This window comes from Nannobrachium achirus, assembly GCF_963921795.1.
Source record: "Nannobrachium achirus genome assembly, chromosome: 17".
Taxonomy (NCBI): Eukaryota; Metazoa; Chordata; class Actinopteri; order Myctophiformes; family Myctophidae; genus Nannobrachium; species Nannobrachium achirus.
Genome location: NC_137824.1, coordinates 37,754,151 through 37,772,404, shown reverse-complemented (window position 1 = coordinate 37,772,404; position 18,254 = coordinate 37,754,151). Strand labels below are relative to the sequence as shown.

The window sequence follows — 18,254 nt, the reverse complement described above, 5'->3', positions numbered from 1 at the left end:
GACACTTTTGTATGATGAAACAGGGCTTTTTTTTTGTTGATAGATTTTTGGGGCTTTTATGCCTTTATTGATAGGACAGTAGACTGACAGGAAAAGCGGGTAGAGATATGGTGTGACACGCGACAAAGGTCGTCCGGATCGGGAATCGAACTGGCGCCGGCGCCAGGTATCCATACCTATGTAGCAATGCCTAAGTGGTAGGCGCCTGGACCAGTAGGCCAGCGGGCGCCCCCATGAAGCAGGGCTTTAATTTATGAAAAAGAAAAACATACAAATTTGAAACTTGGAGATACAAGGTTTCTGCCCGACAGCGACGACATACGTATGCAAACCGCGATGCATGATGTCGAGACGTTGGATGTATACAGGATAATAACAGATTACAGAGTCTCCCTGGGTGGATCCTAACTGTTGTTTCTCGGCCAGGCGTTCAGGACTCCCACCAGGAGAAGATCTTAACGGTGTCTGGAGAGGGAGTGGTGCAGAGTCCAGAGTACCCACACACCTACCCCAGGAACACTGCGCTGGTCTGGAGGCTGGTCGCCAACAGCAACATGAGGATACAACTGGCCTTCGACGAGCGCTTTGGACTGGAGGACCCTGAAGATGGGATCTGCAAGTATGTACATATAGGATGGATGGATGGATGGATGCAGTGGTGGAAAAAGTACAAAATGATGTTACTTAAGTAAAAGTATCAATATTGCAATGTAAAAATACTCTGTTACAAGTATAAGTCCGGAATTCAAAATGCACTTGAGTAAATCAAAATACTTCAAAATTTACTATTTGGCTCAATGATGTTGTGGAATAGAAGTAAAAGTATTGGGAAATTGGAACTACTTAAGTACAAACACCTCAGAATTGTACTCAAGTACATTACTTAAGTAAATGTACTTTAAAGTTACTTTACACCACTGGATGGATGGATGGATGGATGGATGGATGGATGGATGGCTGGATGGATGGCTGGATGGACTGACATCGGGTCATCGCCATGCTGGATTGTGGTGGACATTTTTGTCAAAAGTAAATTTTTGCCACAGACCAGAAACACATAAAGAGCTATCCCTGGATGACCATTACAGGTCTGTAACTCTGAGAGTGTACAAACATTTCTACACACTCAGAGTTAATCAAATAAAACATTTGTGAACCACTAGTATTAGTTGGTTGGACAATATGCCATAGTGTCGTAGTAAATCAGTGTCCTACATATTCTGAAGACAACCTGGAGACTTGGCGTCCAGTAATTGGGTCTTGTGATCAAAATGATGTGTTTAAAAAAGACAATCTAAAACTTTCCACGGACACATTTGTCCATGTACGGACATATTGGTGACCCCTGACTGACATGCATATACAGACAGAGAGAGAGAGAGAGAGAGAGAGAGAGAGAGAGAAAGATGGAAAGACAAATGAACTGATGGGTTGAGAGATCCATACAATAAGCAGGTATAGGTAAAAGAGAGATACCTGCTTCTAATCTCAGGGGGCTTCCCCTGACATGCTGCACGCGTGTTCCGTGTGATCTCAAAGACATATGCCCTGCCGTGTTGTATTCCATTTTCAAAGATTTAGAGTGGGAGCGAGGCCATTTGTGAGATTGCCTGGCCCGGACCGTAGCAGCTGGTTAATATTGAAGCCCCTCGGCAGCCCCGTGATTTGTTTGGCGACCGGGCAAAGCAGGACAGCATTTAGTTGATGTAGTCGATATTTTTCCGACGTGGCCGTGTGATTTCTCCAAAGTCACACAGGATTTCCCTGCTGAACGTCTACACACGCTTATTTTTTTTATCATGAAAATCTTTTTGGGTCTTTTTTAATGGGTCCTCCTGGGAACCAGTGCTGTGGAGCCCCCTATTGGCTGTCTAGGGGGAAAGCAGCTGTGTGTGTCCCCAGGGACCAGACAGGGTGTCGATGGACGTCATGACCTGGCTCACTGCTGCTCCTAAATCAACAGCCGCTCCTGACAGGTTGACACTGTTTAAGCTGTTGCAGCAGGTGACAGGTGGACCAGGCCGTGTGCCGTTAACAGCTACCTGTGTTACTATGTTTAGTTCACTCGTGTCTGATTTCCAGGCACATATCGTTGTTGTCGGGTGGAAACCTTGCATGTCCGAAACTGTATTTAAAAAAAGTTTAAAGTAGTGAAAATAGCCGATCCACAAGCACACAACGCCTCGCGCCATGAAGCGCTGTGTGCTTGTAGATCTGCTGTTTATTGTCATACCTCCAGACAAGGTCCCCCTATGGGATAACCAGCGCCATCTGGCGCTGCAACAGAGTAAAACTCATAAGCTCCCGTACGAGAAATATCATTTGTCGGTAGGGCTGTCAATCACAAACGAGGGCACCGCCCCCGAGTGTATATAAGCCCTGCGGGCTATCATAACTTCCTCTTCCGCACCTCTGCTTACCTGCAACTAGAGTGTCGCGAACTCAGCCATATAAGTATAATTTTCTGTAAAGTTTAGCCTAAGCGTTGACTAGGAAGTCGGCCACTGGCCTTTATAGATTATTCTCCTGTACGTTTCTACTTCTATTCTTCCTAACAGTTCGGTCTTTTTCTTCACTTTCGCTTTGAGTCTTTACTTCTTCTCTGTACGTTCTGCCACGTGTCTCCCTGCCTTAGCTTAGCTTCGCTTAGCTTCGGTTAGCTCACGATGGCAGCTCGTCGGCCCACAGTTAGCAACCTGCTAGCTAGGGTACCGAAGAAGTGCGGCCTTCCCAGCTGCAAAGGCCTCATCGCCAATGAAGATACTCATCCGTTCTGCATTGTCTGCATGGGGGTAGGACACGCCTTGGCCTCTCTGTCCCCTCCGGCCCCGGCCATGGGGGTGAACTGTACTGACTGCCTCCAGTATGATGTTCCAGCCCTCGAGGCCCGCTGTGAGATCGCTGGCGCTGGTTACGGCCTTCACACCACGGTCTCCGCCGGATCCCTCCCAGACACCTCTCCTCGTGTGCCGGACAGCGCTGCACGCCACAGCGCTGCTTCTCGCCACGTGGTTAGGCCTCCAGCGGCCTCGCCCTCAGCTAGCTTCGGTAGCCCCGTTGCTAGCGGGTCTGCGGCCCCTGTTTCCACTGCTGTTTCTCCGACGGGCTCGACTGGTGCCGTGCCCAAGAAGAGAACATGCAAGACCGCCCACGTTGCTCCTCCGCCAGCTGCAACCTGGACCGTCCCCCCCAAAGAATTCCACCCTCTAGTCGTCGGTGACATTCCTCTCTCCTTCTCCGTCCCCCAGCTACGGGCTATGCGGCCACCTAGCCCCGTCTCCTGGCATGCTAGCGACGGAGACGAACCGGAGCTAGAGGACTACGACATGGAGGAGGTGGACACGGAGGGTGAGTACTCGGAGGAGGACGAGTCCTCTTTCCCCTCCGGACAGGGCGGAGGCGCGGCCAGGGTGGTTCCTCATGCCGAGGCTTCCATCTCCGCCGCGTCCTCCCAAGCCCCTTCTGCCTCTCTCCCCCCTTCCATGCCGGCTGGGGCGAGAGGGGCAGCGGCACAAGACCCAGACTCCATCCCCATGGACGAGCTCTCGGTGCTGGAACGTGCCACCATCCGTTGTGGCCTGGAGCTGCCACTCGGAGACGCGCCACTCGGACCACGGGCTAGGATTCCCCTCCTTGGCCAGGATGTGGATTTCTCTCCCCCGCTTCGGATGGAAAAGCTCCCACTGGTCCCAGGCTTTGCAGAGGCCCTGCATTCAACCTGGACTACACACAAGGACCCCCCCAAGCTCCCCTTCCTGGTCGATTGCCGCGACGCAGAGAAGGCGGGAATCCCCTTGTGCCCTCCCATGGACAAGCTGATGGCCCAGTCCCTGGTAGGGAGCCTCAAGCCAGGTCATGAGCGGACCGGTCCTGGAGGCCGCCCTCCCCTCAATCTGGCCGTGGGTAAGAAGCCTCCTGGGTTTGCCATCCCCTTTGACGACAAGCAGTCTTCCAGGGTTAGGAACTCTTACAGAGCATCCGCGCTGGCAGCCAGGACGATGAACGCCACCCAGCTGCTGCTTTTCTCCACCAGGCGCCTCCTCAGCGAGATGCGGGAGGTGCCTGACGTGTTGGTGGAGGAAATGGACAAGTCGCTGCGCATGCTGATGGACCTGAATGTCCACGCAATCGAGTGGCTTGGATACGGCATGGATTATTGCATCCAGGCGGAACGTGCCAGGTGGCTGGATAAGGTAAAGTGTCCTGGCAGTTCCGGAGAGGAGACCGAGAAGGTCCTGCAAGACCTCCCCGGCCACCCTTCCTCCCTCATGGGCGGTGGACTGGAGCTTCTCCGCCAGGAGGTGGCGGATAAGAAGATCACTCTGGAGCTCCTGGGGGCCACGACGGACCCCCAGGTACCCAGAAAGGAAAAGAGAGAGGGACGGAGCAAGGCCCCTGGTCAGGCTGACAGGGGGCGCTCTTCCTCCAAACAGGGGAAACAGAACAATCCCCCTAGGACCCCCTCTTCTTCCTCCGCGGGACCCCCTCGCACTGCAGCGGGGGCTCAGGCCCGCTCTCAATCCCGCCACCCTCCCAGGCACGGGATACCGGCCAGCTCCCACAAAGCCCGTGGGAAGCCGCCGCGAAAGTGACACTGGACTCTGGCGGGGTCCCCCTGAAAATTCAGGGGACCCCCCCCTTGCAAGCGCAGACGTTTGGACAATACGAACAATTTTTCTTATGCCAAGAAATTAATGTTTATTCCTCCTCTGTGCTCTCCTCCAGTGCCTGTAATAAAAAGTGTGTTGATAAAACAATGCCTGTTTATTTCAAACCCACCTGCTTTAGTACAGACGACCCCATTTTGCATGAATTTAACCAGTGTAGAGAAGTCCAGGCTGGAATTTCTTTCCACTCAGAAAATATCGCTTCCTCCAGTCACGCAGACAGGTTACAAGCAGAATATTTCTCTTTGCAAAATGTTCCCAGACAAGCTAATTCCTATTCACAATGGTATGGTCTCACTACTGTGCAATACCCCTCTGTCTCCACCGAGCGGCACTGTTATGCCGACTCTAGTTCAGGACAGGAGTTTGGTCTTAGCGTCAGGGAAGAAGCCAACACATATCACCCAGGGTCGGCCTCGTCTTCCCGCAAGGAAGCATATAAAGGCCTTAGCACAGGTTATAAACGTAAATACAATTCCCCGAGCCGGGGATTATGTTACTTATGCGATGAACCCTGTCCCCCGGGCTCCACGTTATGTATCGCCTGTATTATTAACAAGCGAGGCTTCTTGGAGGTCACGTGTCCGTCTCCCACCGGATACGGAAATAAGCGTACCGGAAACGGAAACGCTCTTTCCGCCGGTGTCTCCGCGCCTTCCGGCCCGGCGTCTAGCGGATACGGATACGTGCCCGGATACGGAACCTCTCCTTCCCGGCCCAGTAGTTCCGCTCAGGCGGTACAACCCCAAGGCTTCTCCGTTGCTCAGCAACACGTTAGCACAGTGTGCAGAGCAATGGAAGCGTTGCAATCCGAATCACTGGGTGTTTCGGACGGTGACACGGGGTTACAGACTACAGTTCGCGAAAAAACCCTCCCTATCCAGCAAGGTTATTTATACTCGAGCCCGCGGCTTGAAGGCGGATGCCTTGAGGGAGGAGATAAGCTCACTATTGCGCAAGGGCGCTATAGTGGAGTTATCACGCGACCAGAGCCGTTTAGGCTTCTGGAGCCGTTATTTTCTGGTTCAGAAAAAAGGAGGGGGGCTGCGTCCGATTATGGACTTACGTGCTCTGAACAAGCACTTGAAAAAGTTCAAATTCAGGATGCTGACGTCAGAGTCACTGATGAAATCAGTGAGACAGGGGGATTTCCACTGTTCAGTGGATCTGAAGGACGCTTATCAGCACATCCTCATTTATCCCCCACACAGGAAGTTCCTGCGGTTCGCCTTCGAGGGGCGCCTGTACGAGTACGCGGTCCTCCCTTTCGGTCTTTCCCTGAGCCCTCGGGTTTTCGTGAAAGTGACCGAGGCAGCCATTGCTCCACTGAGGCATCAGGGAGTCAGGCTGGCGAACTACATAGACGATTGGATGATTTCCGCCGCCTCCTGCTCAGAAGCGGCGCGCCATACCAATCTGGTGTTGTCACACCTGAAGGCCTTGGGTTTCAACGTCAATTTTGGCAAAAGCATGTTGTCACCCTCCCAGCAGATTTCCTTTATAGGAATATCTCTGGACTCGGCCACCATGTCCGCTCGCCTCTCCCCGGAGAGGGTGGACAGGTTTCTGACTTGTCTCGGCTCCTTCCGACTGAACCAGGTGGTCAGGTACAAGGAGTGCATGAAGTTGACTGGGCTGATGGCGTCAGCGGTGCAACTTCTGCGTCTGGGCAGGTTTTATATGAGACCTTTCCAGTGGTGGTCACTGGCGCTCAGGATTCCTTCCCTGCAAGGGTACAGGAAGGTGACAGTCAGCCAGGTCTGCATGGACGCTCTGGTCCCATGGAGGGACCAGGCGTTGTTGACAAGTGGGGTTTCCATGGGCGAAGTGGTGTCACGCAAGGTGATCACCACAGACGCCAGCCGCTCAGGGTGGGGCGCCACCCACGAGGGGCGCTCAGCCAGGGGCCTGTGGACCCAGGCCATATTGGAGTACCACATCAACTATCTGGAGTTAATGGCGATCTACTTGGCGCTCAAGCATTTCGAACCATTTCTCCGGGGTTGCCATGTCCTGGTCAGGACGGACAACACGGCGGCCCTGTATTATCTCAACAAACAGGGCGGCCTCTCCTCGCGTACGCTGGATCAGCTGGCGCGCGAGATGACCCTCTGGTGTTTGCCTCGGTTGAGGTCCATCAGAGCCTCCCATGTCCCGGGCCTTCAGAACGGCGGCGCCGATCTGTTGTCCAGGGGGGAGCCTCGTTACGAGGATTGGTCTCTCCACCCTGCGGTGGTGAGGCAGATTTTCTCCAGGTTCGGTCGACCTCGAGTCGATCTCTTTGCCTCCCAGGAGAACGCGAAGTGTCCCCTTTACTTCTCAGTGAGGGGACCTTCTCCTCTGGGGATGGACGCGTTTGCTTACGAATGGCCACAAGGTCTTCTCTACGCGTTTCCACCCCTGGAACTGATCCTTCCCACTCTGGAGAGGATCAGATGTTCCAACCAGGAGGTTCTTCTGGTGACACCATCCAGGGGAGTGTGGAGGTCTCTGATCACCCCACTGCTCTCTCGACCCCCTTGGCGGCTTCCCTTGCACAGGGATCTGCTGCGCCAGGCAGGGGACGAGATCTTCCATCCAGACCCACGGGGCCTAGACCTGTGGGTTTGGCCCGTGAGAGGGAGAACCTGCTCGCAGCAGGCTTCTCACCGACGGTTGTAGCCACTATTCAGAGTGCTAGAGCCCCCTCTACTAGGGCTGTGTATGATGGAAGGTGGAATGCCTTTTTGGACTGGTGTGAGCTACAGGAGCCACCTGTGGTGGCTCATATAGCTTCGGCCCAGAGGGTGTTAGATTTCCTGCAGGACCGCCTGGACCTTGGTCTGGCGTTCTCTACACTGAGGGGTTATTTAGCGGCTATTGATGCCTGCCACCTGGGGGTGGCAGGTAAAGGCCTTTCTAAAATCCCTGAGGTGGTCCAGTTCATGCATGGTGTTGACCATTTGAGACCTGTGACAAGAGCCTTGTTTCCTGTTTGGGATCTACAAGTGGTTCTTGAGGGCCTTTGCAAGGCACCCTTTGAACCGATTGGGAGGACCTCTTTGAAACATTTAAGTTTCAAAACAGCTCTTTTGCTTGCCTTGTCTACGGCTAAGCGTGTGAGCGACCTTCGTGCGCTCTCTGTGAGCCCTGATTGTATGAGGTTTCTCAATAATGACTCCAAGGTTCTTCTTAAACCTCATTTGAGTTTTATTCCTAAGGACCGGGTGGTCCCGAAGGAACCTGTTGTTTTGGCGGCTTTCCATCCTCCTCCGTTTGCATCAGAGGAGGATAGGCGTCTTCATTGTCTTTGTCCAGTTAGGGCCCTGAAGGCCTACTGTGATAGGACGGTGGACAGCAGGTCTACTTCTCAGCTTTTCGTGGTCATGAATGCCCGTCAACGGAAAGCGGTGTCCAAGCCCACTCTGTCGAGATGGCTTGTGGATGCGATTAGGTTGGCTTACACCCGGTCTGGGTTTGAAGTGCCGGAAGCACTTAAGGCCCACAGTACTAGGGGTGTGTCTACCTCTTGGGCTTTGTCCAAAGGTGTCTCCATTGAGGAGATTTGTGCAGCGGCGAATTGGTCTTCGCCGTCCACCTTTGCGACCTACTATCACCTGGACGTTGCGCCTTCTGCTATGGCGCATACGGTTCTGGGTGCTGCTGCCTTTCCTACTACGTAGTGGGGCGGCTCTCTCTCCCCTTCCGGAGATCGCATGCTGCTGTCTCTAGGATACGTGGGGGGGGACCCTGAGTTTTTCCCTTATTTTATTGCAATTTTATAAGGTGGACCTGTGTCTGCCCTTAGTGCATAAGGCAGGCCTCGGTCTGTCAGGGTCTTTTTTCTGTCTGAACACGCCCAGGCCCTGTGGGTCTGGGTCGGATCAGTCCTGAAAGGGGTCACGTCGGTTGACGGGACCTCCTTCTGGGTGTGGTCGGTGTGCACGACAGTCTTGTCGGTTCATGGCTTCTCGGGGAGTATATGAGTCCCATAGGGGGACCTTGTCTGGAGGTATGACAATAAACGTATAGGTTCCGGACGGAACCATGTTTATTTAATACCGGAGGACAAGGTCCCCCGAACAAAGCCCCTCGGTTCGCTAGTTGCGGGCGCAGAGGTGCGGCTTTAGAGGAAGTTATGATAGCCCGCAGGGCTTATATACACTCGGGGGCGGTGCCCTCGTTTGTGATTGACAGCCCTACCGACAAATGATATTTCTCGTACGGGAGCTTATGAGTTTTACTCTGTTGCAGCGCCAGATGGCGCTGGTTATCCCATAGGGGGACCTTGTCCTCCGGTATTAAATAAACATGGTTCCGTCCGGAACCTATACGTTTTCACTCGTTTGGTTGTGACAGCCTTGTATGATGAAGCAGGGTTTTACTTTACGAAAAAACATACACATTTGAAACTAGGAGATACAAGGTTTCTGCCCGACAGTAACAACATGATACTGGGCTTAAGCCCGCTTCTGTCAGCGTGTCTTCCTCGCAGGATTCTGCATAAATAATTTAGCATAACTTTTCGTAAGATATATCATACGAACCGTCGTATGAGGACACACTGGATTACAGATCTGTACAATGCTTTATTGCTAGTCGCCATGGCGGGAGCATAGCGTTATTACGACGTTCGATAGTTCAAAGTCACATTAATCCGACGCTGGTGAATGCTAACCTGGTGGATGTTAACCTGGTGAATCCTACTATGCCTAAACCTAACCCAAGCCCTTACCCTAACCTCAGTAAAGCTATGCCTAAACCTAACCCTAACCCTTAGTCGGACTAATGGGACGTCGAAATATCGTGATTTTACCGCTGTGGCCTGGGTTATGTGGTTCTCAACCTGTGGGTCGGTCCCCAAATTATTTTGGGGGGTCCCCAGACATTTCTAAAGTGACAATTTAAGGACTTTAAAGGCCTTTTTAGTGCCTCTGGTAAAACATTGGTCAAATTGTCAAATATTAGAGGCTGAAATTGTGAGAATAGCAGATATACATGCTCACTTGCGAGGCGTTGTGAGCATGTAGATCGGCTATTTTCACAATGGAATAGATCGAGTCAAACTAAATGTAATACCAACTCCTACAATTCCAAGTGCTTGTGCAGGGTGGGGGGGTCCCCAGTTCAAATATGATTATTGTGGGGGTCGCGGCCTGAAAAGGTTGAGAACCACAGGGTTACTGAACTGTTTCTCAACACGCGGGTCGGGGACTAAACCACAAGTCGCCAGATGTTCTGACAGGGTCGTACAGGAAGAACTTTAATAGAGGAACACTTACAACGTCCTGTTTCCAGGGTCACGGGAGTCCTTGCCACGTCTACTACCACTCCAGAAACCACATTTTTACTGTTTCTTTTTTTTCTTGGTCCGAGGCTCAGCGTTTTGAACAGGTCCCAAAACACACAGCTGGCAGAGCAACGTGCGCACACATGTCTACAGTATCGACATCTCCACTATTTGTCTCTCTCTTCTCTTCTTCTCTCTTCTCTCTCTCTCTGTCTCTTCCTCTCTTTTCATACCCCCCCTCTCTCTTTCTCTTACACACACACACACACACACACACACACACACACACACACACACACACACACACACACACACACACACACATCTTCATTCTTCTGTTCTATCTATTCTGTCTATGAATTTGCATTGGATAAGAGTGTCTGTACTGCTGAATGCCTGAATTGTAAAAGTAATCTCAGAGTCTTTATCTCTCTCACTTCAGTTTGAGTCTCTCTCACTTAACTTTCATTCTTCTCCTGTCTCAGTCTCTCACTTCTCTTTCTCTCTCTCTCCCACACACGCACGCACGCGCGCACACACTCTTTCTCTCCATTCACACACATACTTATCTGTTCTCCTGGCCTCTGTTACATTGTACTTTATATTTCAGTCCGATCACTTTAGAGCACCCAATTCACATTTTTAGAGTTCCCGCCGATCTTCCCTGGCTCGCAGTGTTACTGCCTCCACAAAACCATATCCGTTTATTTTATCAAAATGAATTCGACGACATATTCGTCAGTCAACAAACCCGGCAACCCATTATGTTGTTGTTGAGTTGGGCTTTCGTACATGCCGCGGTCCGTAGACAACCGCTCTCTGACCTGCTGTCCCATGAGTGATTGACAGTACAACCCACAGACCAACTCTGCATCATGGGAAAGGCCAGAGCATGCTATCCGCGATGAGCTGCGACCAGCTCTCGGTTTGCACTTGGACATTTTGGCCCGACTGACTGACCGACAGAGTGACTCGTAGCGGATGAACGGTCGCAGCTAAAAACGGTCTGCATTAACCCATTTAGACCTGAGGCCGAATTCTACAAACACCTTCTAAATACTCCTTTTTAAAAAAATTTTTAAAGAATCGCACCCAGTGTGAAATGAGCGGTGCTTTATGTGTTCATTTCATTAAGCACCTGGGCAAAGCTTGGCCATTGTGGGACAAATATGGTTCCACCCAGAATATTTTCAGGGTCCACTCATGAAGTGAGCTTTTTGAAATAATACCTTTGTGTGTCTGTTTGAAATAAACATACATATTTGGTGGGAGACAGCTGTTTCTTGGTGTGTCTGTTTGAAATAAACATACATATTTGGTGGGAGACAGCTGTTTTTTGCTGCTGTGGGTGTACAACATGCTGTATACAGGGGCCACACGCACACACACACACACACACACACACACACACACACACACACACACACACACACACACACACACACACACACACACACACAATGTCAACTGCAGCCACTCTTACAGTACACCTCAGCTGTATGCGTGGGATGAGCAGAGATTTTGTCTGTCTGCTGGTTGGCATGGCAGCAACAGGAGAGTTTTGGCATGTACAGCTAGGACTGCAGTGTTCTCGGTTCAGATTTGATTGTCTACGCTCTACGGTCTAGAATTCAATGCAATACAATGTGGAGATCAACACTTTTGAAACAGTACGTTGCAATAGTACACTGTGTTCATCAACTACAACAGCTGTCTGTCTGTCTGTCTGTCTGTCTGTCTGTCTGTCTGTCTGTCTGTCTGTCTGTCTGTCTGTCTGTCTGTCTGTCTGTCTGTCTTTCCATCAGTCTTTCTCTCCCACCATCCCTCATTTTCTTTCTTGTTACCTCTTTATACCTAGCCTGGGATCCCTTCACTTTTCGGGGTTTGATCCGGTCGGGAGCGGAAACCATTCTACGTCATGTTGTAGTCCTCAAGGACTACAATTTGGCCGGAAAGATCAAACCGGATTCAGTTTTAACCCAAAATATTTCCCCTGTGCTCAAGGACATACCTTTAGGGCCTACCTAATCAACCCCTTGATACGGCGTAGTTTTGCTTTTGGAAAATGTGTTTGGTATGCATCTTTTAGTCCAACTCGTAGCGACTGGCAAGACTACACTAGGCTAATCGAGCATTTTAATAGCGATTGGGGAAACAAAAACAAACAAAGCCACGCCGCTTCTTCTGCTTGTGGTTTCCACCTAGACCGGATCAAACGGCCCGTTGTAAACGAATACCAGGCTTTCTTCCAAGAAAGCCTGGTGACGTGAGGTTACTTTATACCTCACACTATCTCTGTCTAGTTGTCTCACTCTGCCCCCTTCCCCCTTCTCTGTCTCTCCCTCCTATCCATGTGATTGCGTTCTCCAGGTAGCTGTATATATTTCATGTAAACATGCAGTAGAACACTGAGGATCTGAGACACGTGTCTGTGTGTGACAACTGACAATGTGTCCCTCCTACATTATTAATGGAACATATGTCAGGATGTGTCTGGAAGCTGATCACAGAGACTCACTGCTGCTGACTCCTCCTGAAGCGTAACAGCAGAAACTAAAAACTCAACTAATGTAATCCTTTATATTGGAATGGGTAGTTCCATCCCAGCGTTTTGATAGGTCGAAATGGGCTCTCCAGCCATGCTCAAAACGACGATAAAGCAGACCTATGCTCAAATGAAAAATACATCACTATCAATATTACTCCACCAGTGATAAGAAATATAGCATCTGTTTGGCCTTGATGTTACTAGAGGCTGACTCCATCCTCCATCAGCTGTGCCGGCTGTGTGATTTTTATTTATTTATTCTTTAACACATTCATACACCGATGGCGGAGGAAACCATGTAAGGCACCAACCTGCTCATCGTTGAGCAATTAGGGGTTCAGAGTCTTGCTCAAGGACACTTCAACACCAACTCTGGGGGAGCCCAGGATCGAACTGGGAACCTTCCGGTTGCCCATCGGCTACTCTACCCCTGAGCCACTGCCGTGTCTGTGAAAGTTCACACACCTGTTTTAGTGCCACTGTAGAAGCAGATTTTTTGCAACCTAACCTGGCAGAGACCTAGTGCTCCGAGGAGCACTTTTTCTAGTTTCAATTCTTAGTTGAACTAGTTCCATGATGGGTGCACAGAGAACACTTTAGTGTTTTTTACTTGTGATGCACATCCATTCACTATTTGTCCACTGATCAGGAAATTCCAAATAAATGGCTTTTATCTAAAGACAGGGCAACGTAAAAAATAAATAATGTGTGTAGTGCACATGTTCTTAAAGACTAACCCAAATGAATATATAGTGAAATATTTAGCCGTGGGAAGTGCTGCTACATGTCTGATTTGTGATCTGTATTAGTAGTCCATAAAAATAAAATAAAAAAGCATATGCACTACGTGGCCCTGTGTTGGGGGTGGTTGTACAATTTTGTGGAGAAACATGAACAGTATACCCAATGATCATTAACAAAGACTAAATAGTCCTGTGGTAATGTGTCTTTAAATGGTTTGGATAAGAGCTCTGTTCATTTGGTGAATGTTTATTTGAAAGGAAACGTCTTTTTATCTCTGTAGCCTTAGCCTACACAGAACAGTGTGGACATTTGCCCTCTCTCCTAAAAGTTTGTTTTGTTCTTCGCAGTGACTCCCTGCGTAACCTTTTCCAAATCAAAGGCAGCCATGATGTCAGGAAGTCCCAACCCCACCCAGTTTATTTAACATCACAGCAGCTGCAGTCTGTGCTGCACTTGTGCTGCTTTTATCTTGAAACCAGTCTGAACCAATTTAGTGAAGTGTAAACAAAGCCACGTATCTGAACTGGGTGAATGGGTTAGCTGAATGACAGGCTGTGTGACAGTCTGAATGAGAGGGTGAATGAGCGGGTGAATGATGGATGGGTTGAATGAGAGGATGAATGATGGAGGGATTGAATGAGAGGATGAATGATGGAGGGATTGAATGAGAGACTGCAGGCACGCGTGCACACACAGACATCAAAGGGGGCTTGAGACCCTGCCCTTTTATCCGTCTGAAGTGCCCTTTCCAGACCATTAATGCAGTTTTTACTATGGTGAAAGAAATGCAAATGCCCTCTTTCCATGCCATATACCTGAAGGCAGCATTCAATAGAATTGCCTTGTCCAAACTCTCCTGAACTTGAATGCGGCATCTTACTGTATGTTGAAAGAATTGCCCTCTCTGTGTAGTACGTAATCCATGCCGTACGCCACATCTCCAGTATTGACTTGATTATGCTTAGTTCAGCGGGGTATCAAGCACCGAAAATAGCCGACCTCCAAGGTCACAGCACGGCACGTTGTGATTGATTGATTGAAGACTTTATTAGAAGTTTGCATAGGAAAAGGTACAGTTTCATGACACTAAAGTTCACTGGTACAAGGTCAACTAAAAGGAGATCCTAGTAAGCTTTTCGGCTTATTTACACAGGAAACCTTCATGTATCTCATATAACATTGAATGACAGACGGATAGAACACAGTACTATGCAGTAGATATCGTTAGAAGGTCTTGAGCTTGAAGGTCTGCTATTTTCGATATTTTCACCAAAAGGCCCTTTTAGAAATGTCAGCCCCCGCCTCTCTATCATTCTCAACACCCTGAGATACTGAGAGGATGGATGAAAAGGCTGGTGTTTGAACATCTGTTCTCCAGCAGCCAGTAACCCAGTGAAGTAAGCTAATAGCTTTGTGGTGAGGAGAGAAGGCTTGTCAGGGTTTAACTGGGACAAAACTGACCTCATCATTATGAGCCAAGCTTTGGGAACTTTCACCATCACATGAGGTCATGCCACATATGGCTGTGTGTGACAAAAACACACCTTGGGTACATGTCATCTACTTTAATTAGCAGGATGTTGTGTTATGGATGCACAGCTCACTCGTTAGGATAAATGACTAACATATAAAAACCTGGATGTAAACATGTTATCTTGAACTCTCTAGTGACGGACAGACAGGCATGCACAGCACGCGCATCGAACCACATAAAAAGCCTTTTACAGTAATCTCTCTGGTAGAGTGCATTGGGTAAGACATCTACAGACATTTAATTGAAAGTAAATTAATTTTATGTCATATCAACGCAACAGGAATGTACAGTAAAGATAAATGTTAGTGTTCTCTTATATTTCTGAAATCTCTCCATGTCTCTCTCTCTCTCTCTCTCTCTCTCTCTCTCTCTCTCTCTCTCTCTCTCTCTCTACCAGGTATGACTTTGTGGAGATTGAGGACCCGACTGAGAACACCATCCTGGGTCGTTGGTGTGGATCCCAGTCGGCCCCAGCGGGTCACACGTCTAAAGGCAGTCAGATCAGGATCCGCTTCATCTCAGACGAGTACTTCCCGTCAGAACCTGGCTTCTGTATTCGCTACTCACTTCTCCCTGTGGTGAGTGCTGCTGCTGGGTGGATGCTGGGTGTAGTACAGGGTAGATTTATGGGGGTGGGGGTCATTCATTTTGATCACAGGTGGCGACGTGTTTTATCCCTGCTTCTGATGCTGTATACAAGTTTAAATCATTGAAACACAAGCACATACATTTCATTTCAATTTCAATTACATTTTCAATTCAATTCAATTCAAAGGAGCTTTATTGGCATGAGAAAACATATGTTTATATTGCCAAAGCAAGTGTCAAAATATAAATGGGGAACATATATACAGTACAGTTGGAGGGGGTACAGCATTGTGTAAACGGAGCCATGTCGCATTGTGTTGTTACATTACATAATTATGTACAGGGTATAAAGCTTTTGGAACTAATAGCAGCATTTCTTTTTTCTCAATACAATACGATTTAAATAGTGTACAAAAAAAGCCTCAGATTTAAAATGCATTAAAAGGTAGCAGCTCTGTTTGTACTGTATGTCAGGTAGGTCTAGATGTCAATCAATGGTTTGTAGTCCTTAGGGTGGTTGTGTTCCAGTCTCTGGCCTTTATCGCAACAGTTCACAAATCTTGCTGCTGTGTTCGCACATTGTTATATTTCTCCCAGTAGGTATGGGAGTTTTTTGTCGTTGGTCATGTTTTCAAACTCACTTTGGGTGTGTGTATTCTGTGGCAAGCATGTGTCTCTGATGTCTTGGTAGTAGTGGACAGGTGGTTATAACGTGTAGCTCTGTTTCTACCACATTTTGTGTGCAATTTCAATCTATAAGCAGTGCTTGTGTTGACTTTTGGATCCCATTCAGGACAGTTTGTAGAATTTGCATCCCATTGGTGAGGTGGCGTGTGTCTTGTTGAGCGTTCACGCTTGACTTCATTTCAGTTCAGGGAGGCGGAGCATCATTTGAACCAAACTTTTTATGAACGGATTTGAATGAGTCGGTTCACTCAGAGTCATGTAAAGAGTCTGCGTCTGAGCTCCACGGGTAATGGCCAGTTGGCCACCATCTATATACTGTAGTGCTTGACTGTGTGCTCGTGACATCACACTGATGTCACGATATGTCCATCCATCCATCCATCCATCTTCGCGGGGGTAACAGTTCCAACTGAGACTTCCAGATTTCCTTATCCTGAGCAACTTCCTCCACTCCCTCTGGGAGTATACAGCGGCGTTCCCAACTTCCCAGGCCAGTTTGGAGATATAATCCTTCCATCTGGTCTTAGGTCTGCCACGGGGTCTCCTCCCAGTGGGACGTGCATCGAGGACCTTCCTAGGAAGGCGCTCGGGGGGCATCCGTACTAGATGCCCGAACCACCTAAGCTGACTCCTTTCCAAGTGAAGGAGCAGCGGTTCTACTCCGATGTCATATATGGAGTTCTACATTAGACTGATGCCAAAACTAGATGTCTTTGCCAGCTCCATATATGGAGCTATAGATCGTCTTGGTCCAAATATGGAGTCCATGAAGTCAGACCCAGATAAGTCAGTAGGATGTGTCGGCTAGCTAGATCTCCATATATGGACCATAAATGGACTGCTGAGCTGAGTCTGACCTCTCTCTCTCTCTCTCCATATGTGGAGCTGACTATCATCACCTGGATCTCCATATATGAAGATCACCACACTGACCTCATCAAACCCTGGATAGCCATACAGTACATGGAGATGACTGGATATATATATTATATATATATATCTATATATATATTATATATGGGGCTATGTTTCCATATATGGGGCTATATCCTATATCCTTCTGCTGAGTTGGTGATGATATTGGTGACATCAGGGATCTCCATATATTTGGCTATAGGGATCTCCATATATTTGGCTGTATCCTTCTGCTGAATGATATTGATGACATCAGGGATCTCCATATATGGGGCTATAACCTATAGTCTGCACGCGGCCCATGTGCGCGACCTTGCCCTAAATGCCCTTAGTGCGTCTTACTGGTTTTGTATAGTCTAGTATGCAGAGACTTGACTTTGCCTGGCACAGAAATACTTGTAATAACTATTTTCCGTTTTTATTTACCCAAGTTAGAAACCCAAGTCGATGCCCGTGGCTGAGAACAGTACAAGAAATAATAATTCCGTAAAACAAACAACCCATAGTAGATAGTAGGCTGCAATGATCAGAATGCCCCAACTCCTTGGTGGTAGTTCAGCAAATGAACACATTTAATGGACTAATAATACTACACAAAGAAACAAGAGCCAGTTTATCCATCTGCCCTTGTCTTCACCCGCTTCCTTAATCTCATCTCTCCTTCTCCTCATCTTTCTTGCCTCTCTTTTCATCATTCTTAAGACCACACACACACACACACACACACACACACACACACACACACACACACACACACACACACACACACACACACACACACACACACACACACACACAGCTCTCTGTCCTGCTACGCTCCCTGACAAAAGCCCTGAGATAAACCAAAGTGACGAGTGCCATGTTTTAACCTGTCATGTTACACTTCTGTTGGCAGGCTCTCAATAAACAACCGGAGCCCCTCAGTTATCTGTTGAGTATTGTTACTTAAGTACATTTGGGGATTTATCTGTACTTACTTACTAAGTATTTGTATTAATGGATACCTTTGTTGTTGTTGAAAATGTCTAAATTTCAATACCATTAAAGTGTATTACCCCATCAGGCCAGGAACACATTTTTGTGTATTACAGTACATGTAGAGTATCTAGTACAGTAATCTTTTCAGATTTTTCTTTTCTTTTTCCTATGAAAAGTCAAAGGTGTAAGCTATCAAATAGTTTTGGGATTTTGTTTCTAGCTGGTAATGCATTTTCCAGTAAAACAGTTGGTAATTTTAAAATCGGACTTAGGTCTTTAAGGCTTTTTTCAAATCGAACTTAGGCCTAAATGGGTTAAAAAGAA

The 18,254-nt window shown here is 48.4% G+C and overlaps 1 protein-coding gene across 1 annotated transcript in view; it reads left to right on the top strand.

The window, feature by feature from the left end:
• Positions 1 to 18,254, top strand: part of pdgfc (platelet derived growth factor c) — a 69,429-nt gene that overhangs the window by 37,719 nt on the left and 13,456 nt on the right. Inside the window, exons 2-3 of the mRNA XM_080746292.1 lie at positions 427 to 619; positions 15,160 to 15,340. Coding sequence (XP_080602418.1) covers positions 427 to 619; positions 15,160 to 15,340 — 374 coding nt within the window. The remainder of the gene's footprint in view (positions 1 to 426; positions 620 to 15,159; positions 15,341 to 18,254) is intronic.